At 36.7% G+C, this 18395-nt stretch overlaps 1 protein-coding gene across 9 annotated transcripts in view; it reads left to right on the plus strand.

The window, feature by feature from the left end:
* The window catches only part of RBMS3 (RNA binding motif single stranded interacting protein 3), a 1467317-nt gene that overhangs the window by 1008794 nt on the left and 440128 nt on the right, over positions 1–18395 (plus strand). For all 9 annotated transcript variants that reach the window (XM_031662883.1, XM_031662884.1, XM_031662885.1 and 6 more), the window contains one exon: positions 13022–13113. In XM_031662883.1, the coding sequence (XP_031518743.1) occupies positions 13022–13113 (92 nt within the window). The remainder of the gene's footprint in view (positions 1–13021; positions 13114–18395) is intronic.

Here is an 18395-nt window from a genome sequence, read left to right on the forward strand (position 1 = left end):
ATAACAGTAAAAGTGGATATCCTTGTCATGTTCTTATAGTAAAGAGTTTCCGTTTTTCCCCATTCAATATGTACTAGTTGTGGGTCTGTCACATATGGCTTTTATTATGTTGAGATATCTTCTGTGTATACCTAGTTTTTTGAGGGTTTTTAGTATGAAGAGATGTTCATATCAAATGCTTTATCAGCATCAATCAAAATGATCATGTTGTTGTTGTCCTTCATTTCATTGATATGTTGTATCACATTGATTGATTTGTGAATGTTGAATCATTCTTGCCTCCAAGATATAAATCCCACATGGTCATGATGAATGATCTTTTTAATGTATTGTTCAATTCAGTTTACTACTATTTTGTTCAGGATTTTTGTGGCAATATTAGTCAGAGATATTGGCCTGTAGTTTTCTTTTACTGATGTATCTTTTTTCTGGTTTTGGTGTCAGGATAATACTAGTCTCATAGAATGAATTTGAAATTATTTCCTCCTCCTCTATTTTTCAGAATTGTTAGAGGATTGGTATTAATTCTTCTTAAATGTTTGATAGAATTCAGCCGTGAATCTGTTGGGTCCTGGGCTTTTCCTTACTGAGAGACTGTTTATTATGGATTCAATCTCCTTGTTAGTTATTGGTCTGTGTAGTCTTTGGATTTCTTTATAATTCAATCTTGGTGGTTTGTACATATCTAGGAATTTATTAATTTCCCCTTGATTTGCCAGTTTATTGGCATATAGTTGCTCATAGTAGCCATTAATGATCCTTTAAATGTCTGTGATATAAGTTGTAAGATCTCTTTATTCTTTTTTAGTTTTTATTTTGATATGGAGTCTTGTTCTGTCACCCAGGCTGGAGTGCAGTGGCACAATCTCAGTTTACTGCAACCGCCGCCTCCCAGGTTCAAGTGATTCTCCCACCTCAGCCTCCCGAGTAGCTGGGATTACAGGTGCTTGCCACCATGTTTGGCTAATTTTTGTGTTTTTAGTGGAGATGGGGTTTCACCATGTTGGCCAGGCTGATCTCAATCTCCCAACCTCTGGTGATTCACCTCGGCCTCCCAAAGTTCTGGGATTGCAGTCATGAGCCACCACACCCAGCCTCCTTTTTCCATCTCTTATTTATTTATTTAGGTTTTCTTCCTTTTTTTCTTCATTAGTCTGGCTAAAAGTTCGTCAATTTTGTTTATCTTTTCAAAAACAAATGTTTCATCGATCTTTTGTAATTTTTCTTCATTTCAAATCATTTATTTCTGCTCTGATCCTTATTACTTTTCTTCTACTAATTTTGTGTGTAAATTGTGCTTGCATTTTTTTGTTCTTTAAGATGCATCCTTAGGTTATTTATTTGATTTTTTTGTTATTTCTTAATGTAGGCACTTATAGCTATAAACTTCCCTCTGAATACTGCTTTTGCTGTATTACATAGGTTTTGATATGCTATGTTTCCATTATCATTTGTTTCAATAAATGTTTAATTTTTTTTCTTAACATCTTTATTGAACCACTGGTTATTCAGGAGAATATTGTTTAATTTCCATATATTCGTATAGTTTCCAAAATTCCTCTTATTGTTGATTTCTAGTTTTATTTCATTGTACTTTAAATATATCAGAAAAGATACTTGATTTTTTTTCCCATTTTTTAATGTTTTAAGGTTTGTTTTGTGACCTAATACATAGTCTGTCCTAGAGAATGATCAACCTGCTGAGGAGAAAAAAATGTGCATTTTGTTGTCTCTGGATGAAATGTTTTCTTTCATTTTTTCTGTACTGCAGATTGAGTCTGATGTTTCTTTGTTGAGTTTCCATCTGGGAGATCTGTCCAATGCTGAAAGTGGGATATTGATGTCTTAACTGTTATTGTATCAAGGTCTACCTTTCTCTTTAGCTCTAATGATATTTGCTTTATATATCAGGGTGCTCCAGGGTTCGGTGCATATATATTTACAATTGTTATGTTCTGTTGCTGGATTTACCCCTTTATCGTTATGTAAGGACCTTCTTTGTCTCTCCTTCCAACTTTTGTCTTGAAATCCATTTTTTTCTTATATAAGTGTAGATACACCTGCTGTTCTTTGGTTTTCATTGTCATGGAACATCTTTTTTTCCCATCCCTTTATTTTCAGTCTGTGGGTCTTTATATGTGAAGTGGGTTTCTTGTAGGCAACAGATCATGGAATCTTATTTTTTCATCCATTTAGCCACTCTATGTCTTTTGATTAGAGAGTTAGTCCATTTACAATCAGTGTTATTATTGATAGGTAGGGACTTACTCTTTCCATTCTGTTATTTGTTTTCTGGTTGTTTTGCAGTCTTCTCTTCCTTCTTCCCTTCCTTTCAGTCTTCCTTTTAGTGAAGGTGATTTTCTCTGATGGTATGACTTAATTTCTTGCTTTTTATTTTTTGTGTATCCATTGTGTGTTTTTTTCATTTGAGGTTACAGTGAGGCTTTCAAATACTATCTTATAACCTATTATTTTAAACTGATGATAACTTAACACTGATTGCATAAGAAAACACATACACATGCATGAAAATTAATAAAAACCCTATACTTTAACTTCATCTCCCTGCTTTTTAACTTTTTGCTATTTCTCTTTATGTCTTATTGTACTGTCTATGTCTTGAAATGCAATTGTATCTATTAATTTTGATTGGTTCGTCATGTAGCCTTTATACTTAAGAGTAATTTACACACCACAATTACAGTGTTATACAATTCTGTGTTTTTGTGTTATTCTTGCTCATTAACATCTTCTTCTTTCAGACTGAAGAACACCCGTTAGCATTTCTTGTAGGGCAGGTCTGGTGTTGATAAAATCCATCAGCTTTTTTTAAATCTAGAAAGGTCTTCCTTTTTCTCATGGAAGGATGTCTTTGTCAGATATACTACTCAAGGGTAAGGGTTTTTTTTTCTTTCAGTTCTTTAAATATGTCATGCCACTTTCTCCTGGTCTACAAGGTTTCTACTGAAAAGTCTGTTATCAGATGTATTAGAGCTCTGTTGTACATTATCTTTTTTTCCTCTTACTACTTTTAGGATCCTTTCTTTATCTTTGACTTTTGGAGGTTTGATTATTAGATGCTTTGAGGTAGTCTTCTTTGGGTTAAACCTGGTTGGTGTTCTATAACTTTCTTGTGCTTGAATGTTGGTACCTTTCTATAGGTTTGGGAAGTTCTCTGATATTCTCCCTTTTCGTAAACTTTCTACACATATCTCTTTCTCTACCTCATTTTTTAAGGCAAATAACTCTTATATTTGTCCTTTTGATATACTTTCTAGATCTTGTCAGCCTGCTTCATTGCTTTTTACTCTTTTATGTCTCCTCTGATTGTGTGTTTTCAAATAGACTTTCTTCAAGCTCACTAATTCTTCTCTTGATCAATTTTATTATTAAGTGACTCTGATGCATTATTCAGTATGTCATTTCCATTTTTAAACTCTAGAATTTCTGCTTGATTCTTTTAAATTATTTCAACTTCTTAAATTTTTTCGATAGAATTCTGAAGTTTTTTGTCTGTATTATCTTTAATTTTTAAAAATGTCCTCAAACAGCTATTTTGAATTCTCTGTGAAAGGTCAGATGTCCCTGTTTCTCCAGGATTAGTCCTTTGTGCATTACTTAGTTCATTTGGTCAGGTCATGTCTTCTTGGATGATCTTGATGCTTGTAGATATTCATAGGTGTCTGGACATTGAAGAGTTAGGTATTTACTATTGTGTTCATGGACTGGGCTTGTTTGTGCCCATCCTTCTTGAGAAGACTTTCCAGGTATTTGAAGGGACTTGGGCCCTCAGCCCAATATTTCTGTGGTTTTTGCAGACTCATAGAGGTACCACCTTGGTGGTCTTGGATAAGATCTGGAAGAATTCTCTGGATTATCAGGCAGAGACTCTTGTCCTTTTCCTTTACTTTCTCCCAAACAAATGGAGTCTCTGTCTTTACACTGAGCCACCTGAAACTGGAGGTGTGGTGACACACTGGGATTCACCCAGTCAGGTTCCTGTGGCTGCCATCAATGTGACTAATGGATCAGACCTGAAACCTTCATAGCACTGAGTCTTCCCCAAGGCCCACTCTAACCACTAGCTGTTTATCTCCTATGTTTATGCAAAACCCTAGGCCTCTACAATTAACAGGTGGCAAATCCAGCCACGTTTGTGTCCCTACCTTCAGGATGGCAGGTTTCCCCAGGCCCCACATGGGTCCAGAGATACTGTCTGGGAGCCAGGGATTGTAGTCAAAAACCTTAAACATTTGACTGATGCTCTTTTACACCCCAGATAAGCTGGCACTCAGTTCACAATATAAAGTTCTTCCTACTCTTCCCCTTTCCACAGACAGAAGAGCCTCTTCCTGTGGCCACTGCCACCACTGGCCTATTGAGGGGTTCTGCCAGGTCACTGCCCATGTTCCCTTAAAGCCCCACTGGCTCTTCAGTCAGATTGTGGTAAACGCTTCCAAGCATGAGACTCACCATTCTGGGAAGTTGAATATCCTCTGGTCAAGGGCAGGTCCAGAAATGCTGTCTACTAGCCTAGGCCTAGACTTAGTGACCCCAAGAGCCTGCTTTTTGCTCTACCCCACTGTGGCTGAACTGGTACCTAAGACACATGACAAAGTCTGCTTTACTTTTCCTTCCTGTACATCTCAGAGCCCAAGGCCCATAGCATACAACCTGGGTTTTGCTGCTGGTTATTCAGGGCCCAAAGGCTCTTTAGTCAGCAGGTTATGAATCCTGCCAGGACTAGGTCCTTCCATTCAATGCTGTGTCTAGAAATGTCATCTGAGAGCTAGGGTCTGGAATGGGAGGCTCATTATTCTGCCCATTGCCCTATTCTGCTATGGCTGAGCTGGTATTCAAGGCACAAGGCTCCTTCTTACTCTTTGTTCTCCATGCCTTAAGCAGAAGGAAGGAGACACTTTCATTGCTGTGAGCTGCATTACCTAAGGCTAAGGGAGGGATGGCACAAGCATTCCTTTAGCTGCCTGGGCTGGTGTCTCCCTAGGTCTCATGCCATGCCACCCTAGTCGTCTGGCTCTGAGCCCAGCCCAACACTTGGAGTTGCATACGAGTTGCAGTCCTTGTGCCCTTGACTGCCTTTCAGAGTTTACCTAGGTCCCAAGAGCACTTTGGCCTGTGATGGCAAAGCTTGCCAAGAAACTTGAGTTTCAGCGGATGAGACGGATGATTCTCCTCTGGCTAGGTTTGGTCCAAATGCTCCCTCTGTGTGTGGTTGTTGGCTGAGCCCAGTACAGCTTTACTCTCCACTGTGGCAGGAGAGTAAAGCTGTTGAGTGTGAATATGGATTAAAGTACCTGGGAAGAGGTAGGGGGCTTGTCCTCCAGTTGATACACTGAAGTCATTACCTCTATTCCTTGTATGGAGGAATAGTCTAGTGTTCTACCCATCTGTAAGTCTAGAGCAAGTGGGAGGGAAGAATGGGGCAGCCAGGAATGAAATTTTAGTTAGGTTTGCCTATCCTAAATTGGGGCTGGAGATTGTAGAGCTGTAATTAAAGTGTTCAGTTATAGCTGACTTATAATTATAAATTCAATGGAATTGTTTTATTACTATGCTGGGTTTGCTCATGTAGTCACCATTACAACTTGTGCCTCCTGTTGTTTTGATGTCAGAGACACACAGGACCAATAGCTCAAACAAGACATACATTTTATTTGTATACTTGAACACTGCCTGTTAGCAAAGCAAAGCTTTGCTACATGGTTCACAGAGGTTAATCTGCCCATTTACTGCCAAATACACTGCTCCCTTAATCTGTGTAATAGTATAATAAAATAATCGTTGGTCCTTGGCAAATCAGTAAGTTTCTTTAATCTCAATAAAGCATAGGGGGTGCACTAAGCCCGTAAATAATGATTCTGATACTAATTTTGACTTTATTCAGTATAAAGAAGCAATTTCTCTCATTTAAAAATCAACTGAACATGGTGAAGAGGAAAGTGAGTTTTGGGATTTAAATTTGTGTTTAGTTTAATAAGATTTTTTGTGTAACATAAATGGAAAGAGAAAGTGTTCAATTTTCAAGTGGCATACTACTAAATACTTTGCTCTCTAATTTGTCTGTCTTTGTAATTGTTTTATTCTGCTAGGAAATACCATTTGGGACCTATTCCTTTTCCCCAGTCCTTATTTTTGTCATTCGTGTGCAAAATATATTGAGTTTTCCCCCACCTGGAAGAAATAGTTGCCATTTTACAATACTAGCACTTTTTTTCCCCACAATTTATATGCTAGTGATTACTCTGTATATCTTGTACTTAATTTCAAACAAACTGAGAGACAGAAAGACTAATTCATAATATATATATAAATTTAGAATATGGATAATTTTACCATCATGGCACTTGTTGAACGGAACCTGGCTCAGTTGTTCAGCTCTGTTGACCAGAGCTGTACACCCTAAGTCATACATACTATACAGTATAAAATTAGTTCAATAATGTGAAGATAATTGTGTCTATATGCCATTTAAACATAAACTCGACTGCATTTAAATTGATTCGTCAACTCTACTAGACCATAAACTCTTTGTCAAGAAAAGCCATGTTAGAGTTTTTGTTTTCCTTACAGCATCTGGCACTATCTTCCTCGTATGTGGTAGATGTTTAGTAAATTTAATAATATAAAAATAATAATGAAAGATCACACCGTGGTTCAAACATGTCACTAATAATAGGCAGTTTCCTGTTCCAAAAGCTGATGTCTTGTTTTAGTATTTCTGGCACAAAAATTTCAGAATGCTTAGGCAATTAAACTGGAACATGAGGGGAGTCCAGTGGAGCAACCTGTTTTCTGTACAGTGGATATTGTTACCCGTCTTATTTTCCTCTGTTTGCTAAGTGCCTGAGGCTGCAACCCTCTCTGTTCAGGCAGTCCATATGTGGTTTCTTTTCTGTATCAACTGCTTGCATTTTATATTTTTAAGACATTTGAAAGCATAGGTGATTCAGATTATAATGGCTTGGAATTTTTCTCACAGTATGCTCTGTTGTCTCTAGCTTTTGCTTTTCAGCAGAAACTATCTTTTGCCTTTATTTTTTCACAAATCTAAGGTAGACCATGTGGCTATCATGTTGGTTCCCCTGTGGTATCCTGGCTTTACTATAATGATCACTTACAGTAAATGGATACAAAAGAAGACACTGAAGAAATTAGTAGGTTTTCCTGTTTTAAGTAGAAAAGTTGCAATAAATATATCAATGCTGTTGTTTCATTATCTTCTGTGACCACATAGTGCAAAGAACTAGGAAATCCGATAAGGAAGGATAGTCAACAATAACTGAATAGTTTAGGGATACAGTAGAAATCCAGAAGAAATCCAGAGGCATGGAGGCAGTCTAAGTGCCACCAGACTTCCAGGCAGCCTGCAAACCACCCCTCTCTCCCTGCAACTCAGTCATCCTATTCTGAGCCCAGACAACAGCCACAGAATATTGCTAAGCCCAAATAGAAGGTGGAGAAGGATTTATGGAAAGGTGATTCATTGTTAACATCTTCAACTGTTAAACTTAAGTAGAATTTCAACTGAATGTATATACAATTCTTAGCCAAAATGTTTGCTTATTCTGTTTAGAAGTCACATTTGACTCACGGTTGGATTGTCTTTGAAAGAATTTGGGTGCTACACCAAGCCATCTGTGTTTCAAGCGAGCTTTTATGACAGTCATTCTGAAGAGGAAGAACAATACAAATGTTGTGAAATTTAGTGTGCAGTTACACTCTGAGAGCAAGTCTCCTTGGCTCACTGTTGACGGCACTGCAAACCTAAAGCAGGAGTTCTAGTTTTATCATTACTTCCCCCCAATCCACCCCAATGCACACATAAAGAACAATCCCAATGTTGGTACATAAATAAGCAGTTTAAATAGAGAACTTAAGGAGCACACACCAATGCAGAAGTATAAAATAAGCTTTTGAAGATGGTAAAGAAACATTTAATGAAATTTCAAATGGATTGTCACACAGTGGTTCAACTGAATGGCAAAGGTCTCAGGGAAGATGCTGCCAGCAAGTGCACTAAAGGAAACAATATAAGAACCATCTGGACACGATGGACACAACTATTCTTTGTAGAATTCCATTATAGATAGATAGATAGATAGATAGATAGATAGATAGATAGATACACACACACACACTCACACACATGCATACACTTTTTTCTCTAAAGTCACCAGGCTTGTAGTGCAATAAAAATAGCAAAACTCTAAATTAACACGCAGAGTTTAAAACATTTCAGGAAAGCATTGATTATATCTGCCAATGGAATGAGTGTATTTGGCAAATGACCTAATTATCACAGAGTTGGTTCTTTCTCACTGCTCTACTTCCCGCTAATTGCAGAACTGCTGGCCTTCTCCCCCTGACAAGGAAGAAAAACAAGGACAGGGGTGTGTGGAGAAAACAGTGACATTCAGTTTTAATTCATTTGAACCTGCTGCCAAGCTTAATTATGTAATTGAGAGAGTGAGACGGGTGGGCTTACAGCCACTTGGGCCAGAGTTTCTGATGGTTAGCATTTGCCAGTGTTGTGTTGAGGATTTTAGCAGTTACCATAAAGCATTATTAGCTGAAGCTGAACTAATCTCCCCTTACCCTTCTCCTCACCAGATGTAGGTACAGAGGTTGCTGTTCCCAGACTTGATTATTTGTCATTAAGGAAAACAAATTGAAAGCAAATTGAAGTGGCTTTATTCCTTGCTAAATGCATCATTATTCTTTAGGGGCAGTCTCCTATTTCATTTTGTTTTCTTCTGATTGTGATGTAGTATCTGCTGTCATGTAAAACTCAGTAATGCAATGCTTATTTCTAGAATGGGAGTATTTTTCAGGGTTACTTGAGACATTTTTACATACACTTCCATTGTAACTAGTAAAAGTAAGTATATATGAAAAACACATAATTCAGTGAAATATTTCTGTTGTGGTGGCTTATCCCCTGTTTATAATTTTATTTATGGAGTCTTTATTTCCCTTGGCTTGGAGCCATCAATACAGATATTTTGTACAAAAGGGCCAACCTCTCTCTCCTTGCTGGCAGAATGACTCTTTATAAGTATCCTTTTCTCCAAGTTTAGCTAGAACATCCCTGATTCAGAGAAAGCTCAGGATGTCTCATACCCTCACAGAAATGTCCTCTGTTCAGATTGGAATTTAGTCCTGGTGGTCAGCATCTTGATTTTGTACTATCCTGTGTACCATGCGGGATTGGAAAGGAAGAGCGGAAGCCAGAGAGAAGGCACGCTAGAGTAAAGGGTGGGAGTCATAAAAGAAGGGGCTGCCTGCTGGGTGGCAGCATGGCTGAAACAGAACCTTGACCACTTAGCATTGTGTGCTCTTTATAGCCCAACAGTATTAATAGACATTTTTATCAGTTAATCCCTGTCATAGTTCCATGAAATAAGTTAACATTTTTTAAACGTGCTTTCCATTTATTTTCACAAATATTTATTAAGCGTAGGCTGGATGTTAGGTACGGTCCCAGTACCTGGGGCAATACAAAGAAACAACACCTGGTAATGGAGAGTACTCTTTTATCTTCCAGGTACAATGGGTGAAGGGGAGGATCCTTGTCTGGAGAAGGGCAACACTTTCATGAAGTTTCTAGATACGCCCACCCTTCTACCTTCTCAGGGATGTTATTCTATAAATTATCCACTTGTCCTCTTGAAGTTTTAATCTATTTTCTGCTTGATCTTTCCCATCAATATTCAACATTCAAAAATGCCAAGAACAGTATCTGTCCTATAGAAAGTGGTCAATAACTATTTGTTGAATAATTTACATGAATACTCAGCAGTTTCCTACCCTAGCTTCACGCTGGAATCAGGTCGCGCGCGCGCACACACACACACACACACACACACACACACACAGCCATAGCATCTCCTGTCTTAAAGCAAACAAACAGAAACAGCTCAGTTGACCTTAGATCCCCTGCTAGCTAAATCTGTTTCTTAATTCCTTTTTCCCAGCCAAGATAACTGCAAAGAGGCCTGTAAATCCTCCTCCTCATCTTGCTCATACTCTTCAACTACTCCAGCAGGCTTCAATCCCCACCACTTGCCTAAAGCAAAATCATGATAATGACATCATGTTTCTAAACACACTGGGCATCTTGAAGCTGTCTTGCTCAAACTCTCAGTAGCATTTCACATAATTTTTCTCTCCCTCCTTCTCAGAATACTTTTTTTACCTTGGATTTGAGATATTTGATTCCCTTTTCATTTCCTTCTTCCTCTCTGACTCTCCAGCTTTCTTTGCAGTCTTTTCTTCTTATGTAATGTTTAAATGCTGAAGTTGTTTGAGTTCTAATTCTGGATCTTTTTTTTTAATACTTACTCTGGGCATTTTTGACTATTTCCTATAAATAACATCTATATCTTTGTGCTGTTGTCCTCCTGTATTTCCAATTTCATCTCCATTTCTGAGCACCCACCTAATATATCCAACTGTGATTTGACATTTCTATTGAAATATCTCCAACATTTCTGACTCAACATGTCTCAGGCCAATATTTTAATTTTCCTTTTCCCTTGCTGGTTCTTCCTTGAGTCTTCCCATTTCAGGAAATCACATATCCATTCAACCAGTGGCTTATGGCAAAAACAAAACCAACCAAACAAACAAAACCAGTAGTAATCTTTGTCTATGTCTTTATGTCTTCCTTCTTCCCAATTCAATCAATCCACTTACAAAGCCCTGTTAATTCTGCCTCCAAAATATAACTCAAACCATCCCTTTCACCCTATTTCATTGCCAGCAGCCATTCTTCTGGAATGTTGTAATAGCCCCTAAGTCATCTCCTGATTCCATTCTAGCTTCCCAGCTCCCCCACAACATTGCAATCTCAATTTAAAAATGCAGATCATTTCACACCACTGCTTCTTTAAAACTTTCAATAATGAACAATCAATAATTAAAATCTATATTATACGCTCTCATTTAACTTTCGAGGAAGACCTGCAATTTTGCAATTATATATTCATTTGTATGGTCATTTGTTCTTGTCCATCTCCCAGCTCAACTATTAGTTGCATGAGTGGGAACTGAGGTTTTTTTCCACGACTATATACCCTTTGCTTAGTGCAGTGCCTGAATGAATAAATGAGCCTATGAATGGATGAGGAATACTGGCCAAAGTATAAGGTACAAGGTGGTTCCCATCTCAATGTCATCTTAACTCATCAAACACTTCACTGACAAAGTACTGATTATATAAGCTCAATTAAATCATCTTATATGGAATTGTTTTATTCCATGCCATTTAAGGAATTTTCAAGAATTGATTCCTTTCTCTGATAAGCTTCAGAGGCTAGTAGAAATAGTTTACAATGTGGGAATATAAAGCAATTCATAGTATGGTGTATTTGAAAGGACACATGCAGACTTTACTTCAAATCCTGGATCTGCTCAATGAATGGCTTGTGATTCTAGTCCAGTTGGATCACCTTACCCGAGCGTCAGTTTCTTCATGTGTATAATGCGCATGAAGCCAGTAGTACATGGTGTTATTATGACTTCACCAATGTGTCAACTACCCAGCACAGAAACTGGCACGTGAGAGATGATATCCAGATTATAGTTTTGCTTTCTTCTCCCCTTGACCCTATTTCTTGACTATAACTTCCTACTTTTTTTTCCTATCTTACTCATCTTAGTGGGTGGTAATACTTTTATTACCCATTTAGTTTGACTTTGTAGGAAGAGAAGAATTAGCAGTACTTACAGAACAGGCTTCCTTTTGGATTAGAAATACAAACTTCACAGCTTCTCTGCCCAGCTTTTCAAGAGCACTTTATGGTACACTGCTGTGTAACAAGTTCATTTTAGGATAACATGCTGGGAGGGAGAAAAAGAAGATGAAATTCAGGGGAAAAAATTAAAAAGTTAATTAAAAGAAACAACTTGGTAATTGGATTCATCCTTGCACACTTCTTTGGTTATTTTGGGGTGGGAGGAGGTGTCACAGTACATGGTTAGGAGGTTTGCTTCAGTGGCTCACCTCAGAACGTCTAAATGAGACAAGTATAAGGATACAGATGATTCTCTGCCTGACAGATGAGAAGTATAGGATACATATGGTGAGCTTTTTAAGCATGCCAAACAAAGCTGTCCTTATACTCACTCTTGAGAATTTATATTTCACAATATTCTTGGCAGTTGACATTGCTGTTAGGCTAAGCCTTGGACTATTAGCTAGCTTAAGGACATGCAAAATGGCCTTTTCATTGACTCTTTTACTATTTCTTTGCTTTCACCATGTATACACATCCACACAAGCACACAATCAGAATAGCATAGGGAATTTGTATACCCTTTTCAGACTGTACACTAGAAACAAATAAGCAGATAGTGGTTATTTTTAAAAGAAGCATGGATATTTATGTATTTAATCATTCTTTTTCACAGATCCTTAATAGTCAAAATAATTTAAGATGTTATCATTGAGACAGGATAATGGAGGAGCATGGGCTTAGTAATCAAATGGAACCAGGTTTTAAACCCTCTCATTCACAATATTTACTTATTCATGAAGTAGACATATATTTATTGAATGTCTACTGTGTGCCAAGCACTATTGCAGTTGCTGATAACCTTTTGCAAGTTCTTATTATTGTTTTTGTTAACATCAATATTTGAAGTTTTGAAAATTAACTTTAGGGAGACAATTTTCTATATTTTCCAGCATTTTATGAAGAAAGAACACAGTTAAACAGTCTATTATCTTACTCACCAAATTAGGTTAAATTGGGTTACTGATTGTACACTCAATCTCCAAAACAATGCGTAGAAAATAAGAGTTACTATTTTATGTCTAGAGATATTATGGTATATCTCTCAAAGCGTTAAGGACCACTAATCTAACAGCCTAATGTTCAACCAGGGTAATATGTCAGAAGAAACGAATGCAAGTCTATCTGTAAGCTTGTACTTCATCAGTTAAGATAGAGATTCAGCTTTTTGTGAATACTAACAAGGGGATTTTGTGTTTTCACAGGTTATGGTTTTGTAGATTTTGACAGTCCTGCAGCCGCACAGAAAGCGGTAGCATCTCTCAAGGCAAACGGCGTGCAGGCACAGATGGCTAAGGTAAGATTGATGTTTAGGGGTGTGTGTGTGTGTGTGTGTGTGTGTGTGTGTGTGTATGTGTGTGTGTGTGTATGTGTATGTGAGAGAGAGAGAGAGAGAAAGAGAGAGAAGGAGGAAGGAAGAAGGGGAGATGAAATGATTTTCCTTTGCTCTGAGCTCACTCAAACTTGGAGTTTGCAACAATTTGGTTTATATTTTCTTGTTAGGGAAAATAAGAAACTCCACATGAGGTTTGGCTTAGGAGAATCTGTCTGGCTTATTTCATTGTTTCTTTACGTATATTTATTATTGTATCTTTTGTTATGGTAACCTCATTAGAGATTTAAGGACACTTGTGAGTCTCTGTTCTGCTTGAGAAAGGTGGGGCATGTCAGTGTGTGTGTGTCTGGGACTTCTACTTGTAAACAGTAGAGTAGTAGAATGGAGTAGTAGAATTATCAGCAACTTGTGTTTGATAAACTGTGTGCTAAAAAATGTGTGTGTTTTCTTAGCTGGGGAGAGCTGATTGCTGAATAATGGGGTTGTCCGATCTGTGCAGGGAAATGAGCTTAATTGAAGTGTACTGTGTCTATATTGCTAGAATTTCACTTTGGCTTTTATATAGAGAGTTTTCTAAGATAATTTTGGATATTAATAATTTTCAATAATTAAGTATTGTTAAATAGAATATGTATTCTAGAACCCTCTACGTGAAGCTGTCATATATTTTATTTTCTAAGAAAAGAAGTTAAATTATTTACAATCCTTTTGTATCCTGATTGCAGTGGTGGTTACAAGAATCTATACCTGATAAAGTAACATAGAACTATATGCACACATTGCGCCAGTGTCAGCTTCCTGGTTTCGATATTGCATAATTATATAAAATGTAAAATTTTTAGAAACCTCATGAAGGGAACATAGGATCTCTCTGTACTATCTTTGCAACGTCTTGTAAATCTATAATTATTTCTAGATAAAAACTCAAAACAATTGTTTATAACATGGATGCTTGTTAGATGTCTGCTTTAAAATGATGACCATTTAGGATTTATTCACCTGCAACCTAAGTCTTCAAATATGCTTTCTGATTGATAATAGTGAACTTACTTATCTCCAGATTCTATAAATTTTATGTGAAATTGTCAACAGACCTTGAAATTCTGATCTAATATATTCATGCTGTGTTCATGTATACACTTAAACTTAACTATTCCCATAAGAGTTGAGTGACATAATGATAAAGTAGTCAAATTTTCAGTTATTTGGGTTTTATTGAGATTGCTAACATTATTTTATAACATTTTTCCAATTTTGACCTCAAATAACTAGAGGTAAGATATTTGGTTTCTTCATCTTCGGTTGTCTTCTAGTAAACTGATACAGACCATATCTGTTAACCTTTTGTTGCGAGTCACTTCCCATATAGATTACTTTGGTGAACTCATTGTCCTTTATGACACATGAATAGTTGTCCAAGGCAGTATAAATTTGAATTCTTTCAGCTGTGTAATGTATTCTTCATCAAGATTATGCCTGGAAGCTTTGGATTTTTTTTCATGAACTAAGATTGATGAAGTTAGTATCTTTAATTAAGAAGGAAATTATATACATGTCTTGGTTTAAAGATTACTTGGCAAAGAGTCAATGGCATTAAGTAGTGACTTCCTATACCCAGAAAACAAATGATGAAATGTAGCTGTTAGGTATATGTAAAATATATAACTTGAATTTGGACTGAAAGCAACACCTGCTTCCAAGAAAATGAATATAAAATGCTTAACGAAAAAGTTGTTATTGGAATTTCTTGATCTATTCCATTGGTAAACTCCCAAATCTAGAAGTTAGCAGATTGTAGCACTTAGAAGTAATGAAAACAGCATGCATAATCTCCACCATTTCGAATGTCCTCAGAAGATGTATAGTTAGTTGTTAGATAAAAACCACTGCCATCTTGTGTAACAGGAAAAGAAAATTGACATTGATTTTATAACTACTGAGGAACCATTATGAATATTTTTCCTAAGTTTCCCAGTATTCCGGTGCAGCAAGAATCCCTCTTTCTCCTTCTCTCTTACCCACCCCCACACACCCACTGACTCTTTCGTTCTCTCTCTCTAATCACTGACATCTCACCTAGTCAGAAGGCTATTTGATTTGGATAAATATTTTAAAGAGTTCCTAAAATGATTATTTTTCCTAGCCAGCATTTTGGCTGTTGGCTCGTGCCCACTGTACAAAAAAAGATATTCCAATTGGAATGTGTAAAGTCACTTTTATTTCTGTAGTTTGCTCAAAGATTTTACCTCATGAATTCTGCTGCCTGTGAAGTTAATTCTTATTCTCTTAGCTTCAGACTCGTATCTGCCTACTGGAAAACTTTCAGCAATGAATGACTCTGTAATTTAACTATCCATAAGAAAATAAATAGGCTCCCTTTGACAATGAAATAGGACAAGCTTGACCACCTGTATTAGCAGATTTCTCACTGAGCTATTGGATTTCATGGCATTTTCCTCCTTTGTCCTGGTGATAACTATTATTTATTATCATATAAACCTGCAGTCTGCAGGGTGTGTGAAACGTGCACTATATTTTTTGCCATTTAACTATCTACTGAATCACCTCCAGCATCCTTGTTCTTATCAATATCCTACTATGCAGGTTGTGGTGTCACATTTTAATGACTCCAGGATTTTAAAACCAAAATATTACAAATACTCTACTTTCCCAGTAGTAAACTTCAGCTAACATAAAACTCTCCATGTGAATTGTCTTATTTAGCTAGCTTATTCCAGTGTGTTCATATGGAAAATCCAAAATAGCAAGTCATCCAAGAAGTGGTAATTGATTAATAATGAATAACCATTAACGCAGATGAACATTTTTCGGTATATTTACTGTTCTGCCACAAAGGAGTGTTTTTGGTATCAAAAGACATGTTTCTTTTAGGAAATCAAATTCAGAATATTTTAGTAATACATAGTGGTTAGGAGCATACATTTGGAGGGAAGTAAACTTTGCCTTGAATCCTGACTCTAGTACCACCTGGCTGTGTGACCTTAGCTAAGTTATTTAAATATCTCTGAACTTCTCTAATAATAACTCTTAGGTTATAGAATTGCTGTGAGAATTTTGAAAAATACATTAAGTATTTAGCATAGAGCCTAGATCATAGTAAGAATTTAGTCAATGTTATTCAATAAATATTGTTATACATTAAATTCAAATTTGCTACTAAACCTTCTATAAATCCTAATACATGTTTTAAGTGTGTTATTCCAAATTATGTCTTTAAAATATATAATAAGTAGCATCAGTCAGCAAACATTTTTATTGCTTACTCTGTCTAGGCAGTGTACTGAGTATTGGAGAATGAAGATAGAATAAAAATTCTTTTTTTCTGAATGTTTAACATTTCTTGTATCTCCTGAATTGCTACAGCTTCAGACTAAGAATTTTGGCTGTTACTGTTTCTGGCAACTTCAGGATATAGAGAAAAAACTTATTGGCCAAGGAATATGTGTCTCTATAAGCATGAAAAAAAAGTGAAGAAATCCCTGCTAACAATAAGTTAACTTGCAGATATTTATTTTACTCATGTATGAAGAAGGCCATAGATAGACAGTGGAGGGCAATTCTTTGGGTGCCATCAAGGATCAAGACAGCTCTCCCATCTTTTATCTCTGGCTTTTATGTCACACATTTATAAAGATGGCTTCTAAAGTTCCAACTCTTGTATCCACAGTTAATCCAGGAAAAAGAGAAAAAAGCAAATAGATGAAGGGGCAGTATGGCTGATTTCATCCTTTTAAAGGCTTTTCCAGAATCTCAACTCAGCAACTTGTGCTTACAACTCAAAAAGCCAAAACTGAGTCACATGGTTTCCCCCTTTCTTGTAAGAGAGTATGAAATGATGAGTGTTTTGACTTCTTTGCCTCTGCAGTAGAGAAAATTAAGAATAATCCATCCCCTTGGCTATCCAGCATCCATGATATCATTAAAGGTGGCATGCATAGATGCATTTTAGGTGGCATACATTCTTTCCCAAAAGGAACCCACCTCAAACCTGTGATTGCATCTGGTGATTCCGTTATCTCCAACCGGCCCATGGCTCCTCTTCATAGCTCAGCAAGTCATAGCTTTAAAAGAGAAGCTACCTGTCTGAATTCCCACAATGTAGAATGACCCAGAAGCAACAGGATACATGCATTTAAAGGAAAATGACTATTTAGGAAAGGAGAAAATGGGAAGCAAGCCTAAATTATTGATCTCAAATACATATCAAATCCTGTTAGGTGGAAATAGAATTCTTGCGTTGTCAGGGCAATAAGTTCCTTGGTTATCCAATCACATAACCCCTGATTCTGTCATACAGAGAGATCTTACTTGCCCCTTATTCTATGTGGCCTCATTGGGTCCTCGCTAGAGAACTGCACAGCTTTGGAGGCTTTTCCTGGATATATTTAGAGACACTAGAATGGGTCTACATATTAAACAGTCATGAATTATTACCAGCCAGTCCTTGAGTAATCTCAGCCTTAACAGGTCTCTTTCTTATTTGCTTTCTGTCGATTCCAAATATGAGTAAACCTAGTGCATCTTATTCTAGAGGAAAAGTCTGCAGAAAAGAAGTCACTTCCTCTCAGGGTCTTCAGATAAGACTTCATCAGGTGTACTACCAGACTGCCATTACAGTTCCCAAAGGTGATTCGCTTCCAGTGGGATTTGTAGAGTAAATCTCAGTTAAGCAATCACAAAAGAGACTAAGTTTCCCAGAGGATGTCAAGTACCTTGACAGGCATAATATAAAAATATTATATCTACCATGACAGTAAACTAGATTGAGACCAGAGGAATGGACTTCTCTTATAAATCAATGACCTTGATAGCAGTTGTCTTTGAAAAAAAGAAAAAAAAAATCAGTGGATTTTTTTAATTGAAATTAAGAAGACGAAAAGTCAAAATCAAGGAATATACCAAAGCAAATATTTTAAATTCAAACACACACACATACACACACACAGAAGGAATTTACAAAATATATCACCACAGTGAAGCCATATCAGTTATATTCCAGTAGAAGAATTTTAGTTAATTAAGAAAGAGTGTATTCAATAGAATATTCTTGAACATTTTACAAAAGTACAACTATTGGCCTCATAATGTGGCTTATTGTCTACCAAAGCTACTCTTATGAATGCACAGATATATGACAGGCATTGTCAGTCACACTCCTGTAGCATAAGATCGTATTAGTACTTTTTGTTTTTATCATTTATAGGTAAAGCAGAAGAAACAAG

Source organism: Papio anubis, chromosome 2 (genome assembly GCF_008728515.1).
Source record: "Papio anubis isolate 15944 chromosome 2, Panubis1.0, whole genome shotgun sequence".
Taxonomy (NCBI): Eukaryota; Metazoa; Chordata; class Mammalia; order Primates; family Cercopithecidae; genus Papio; species Papio anubis.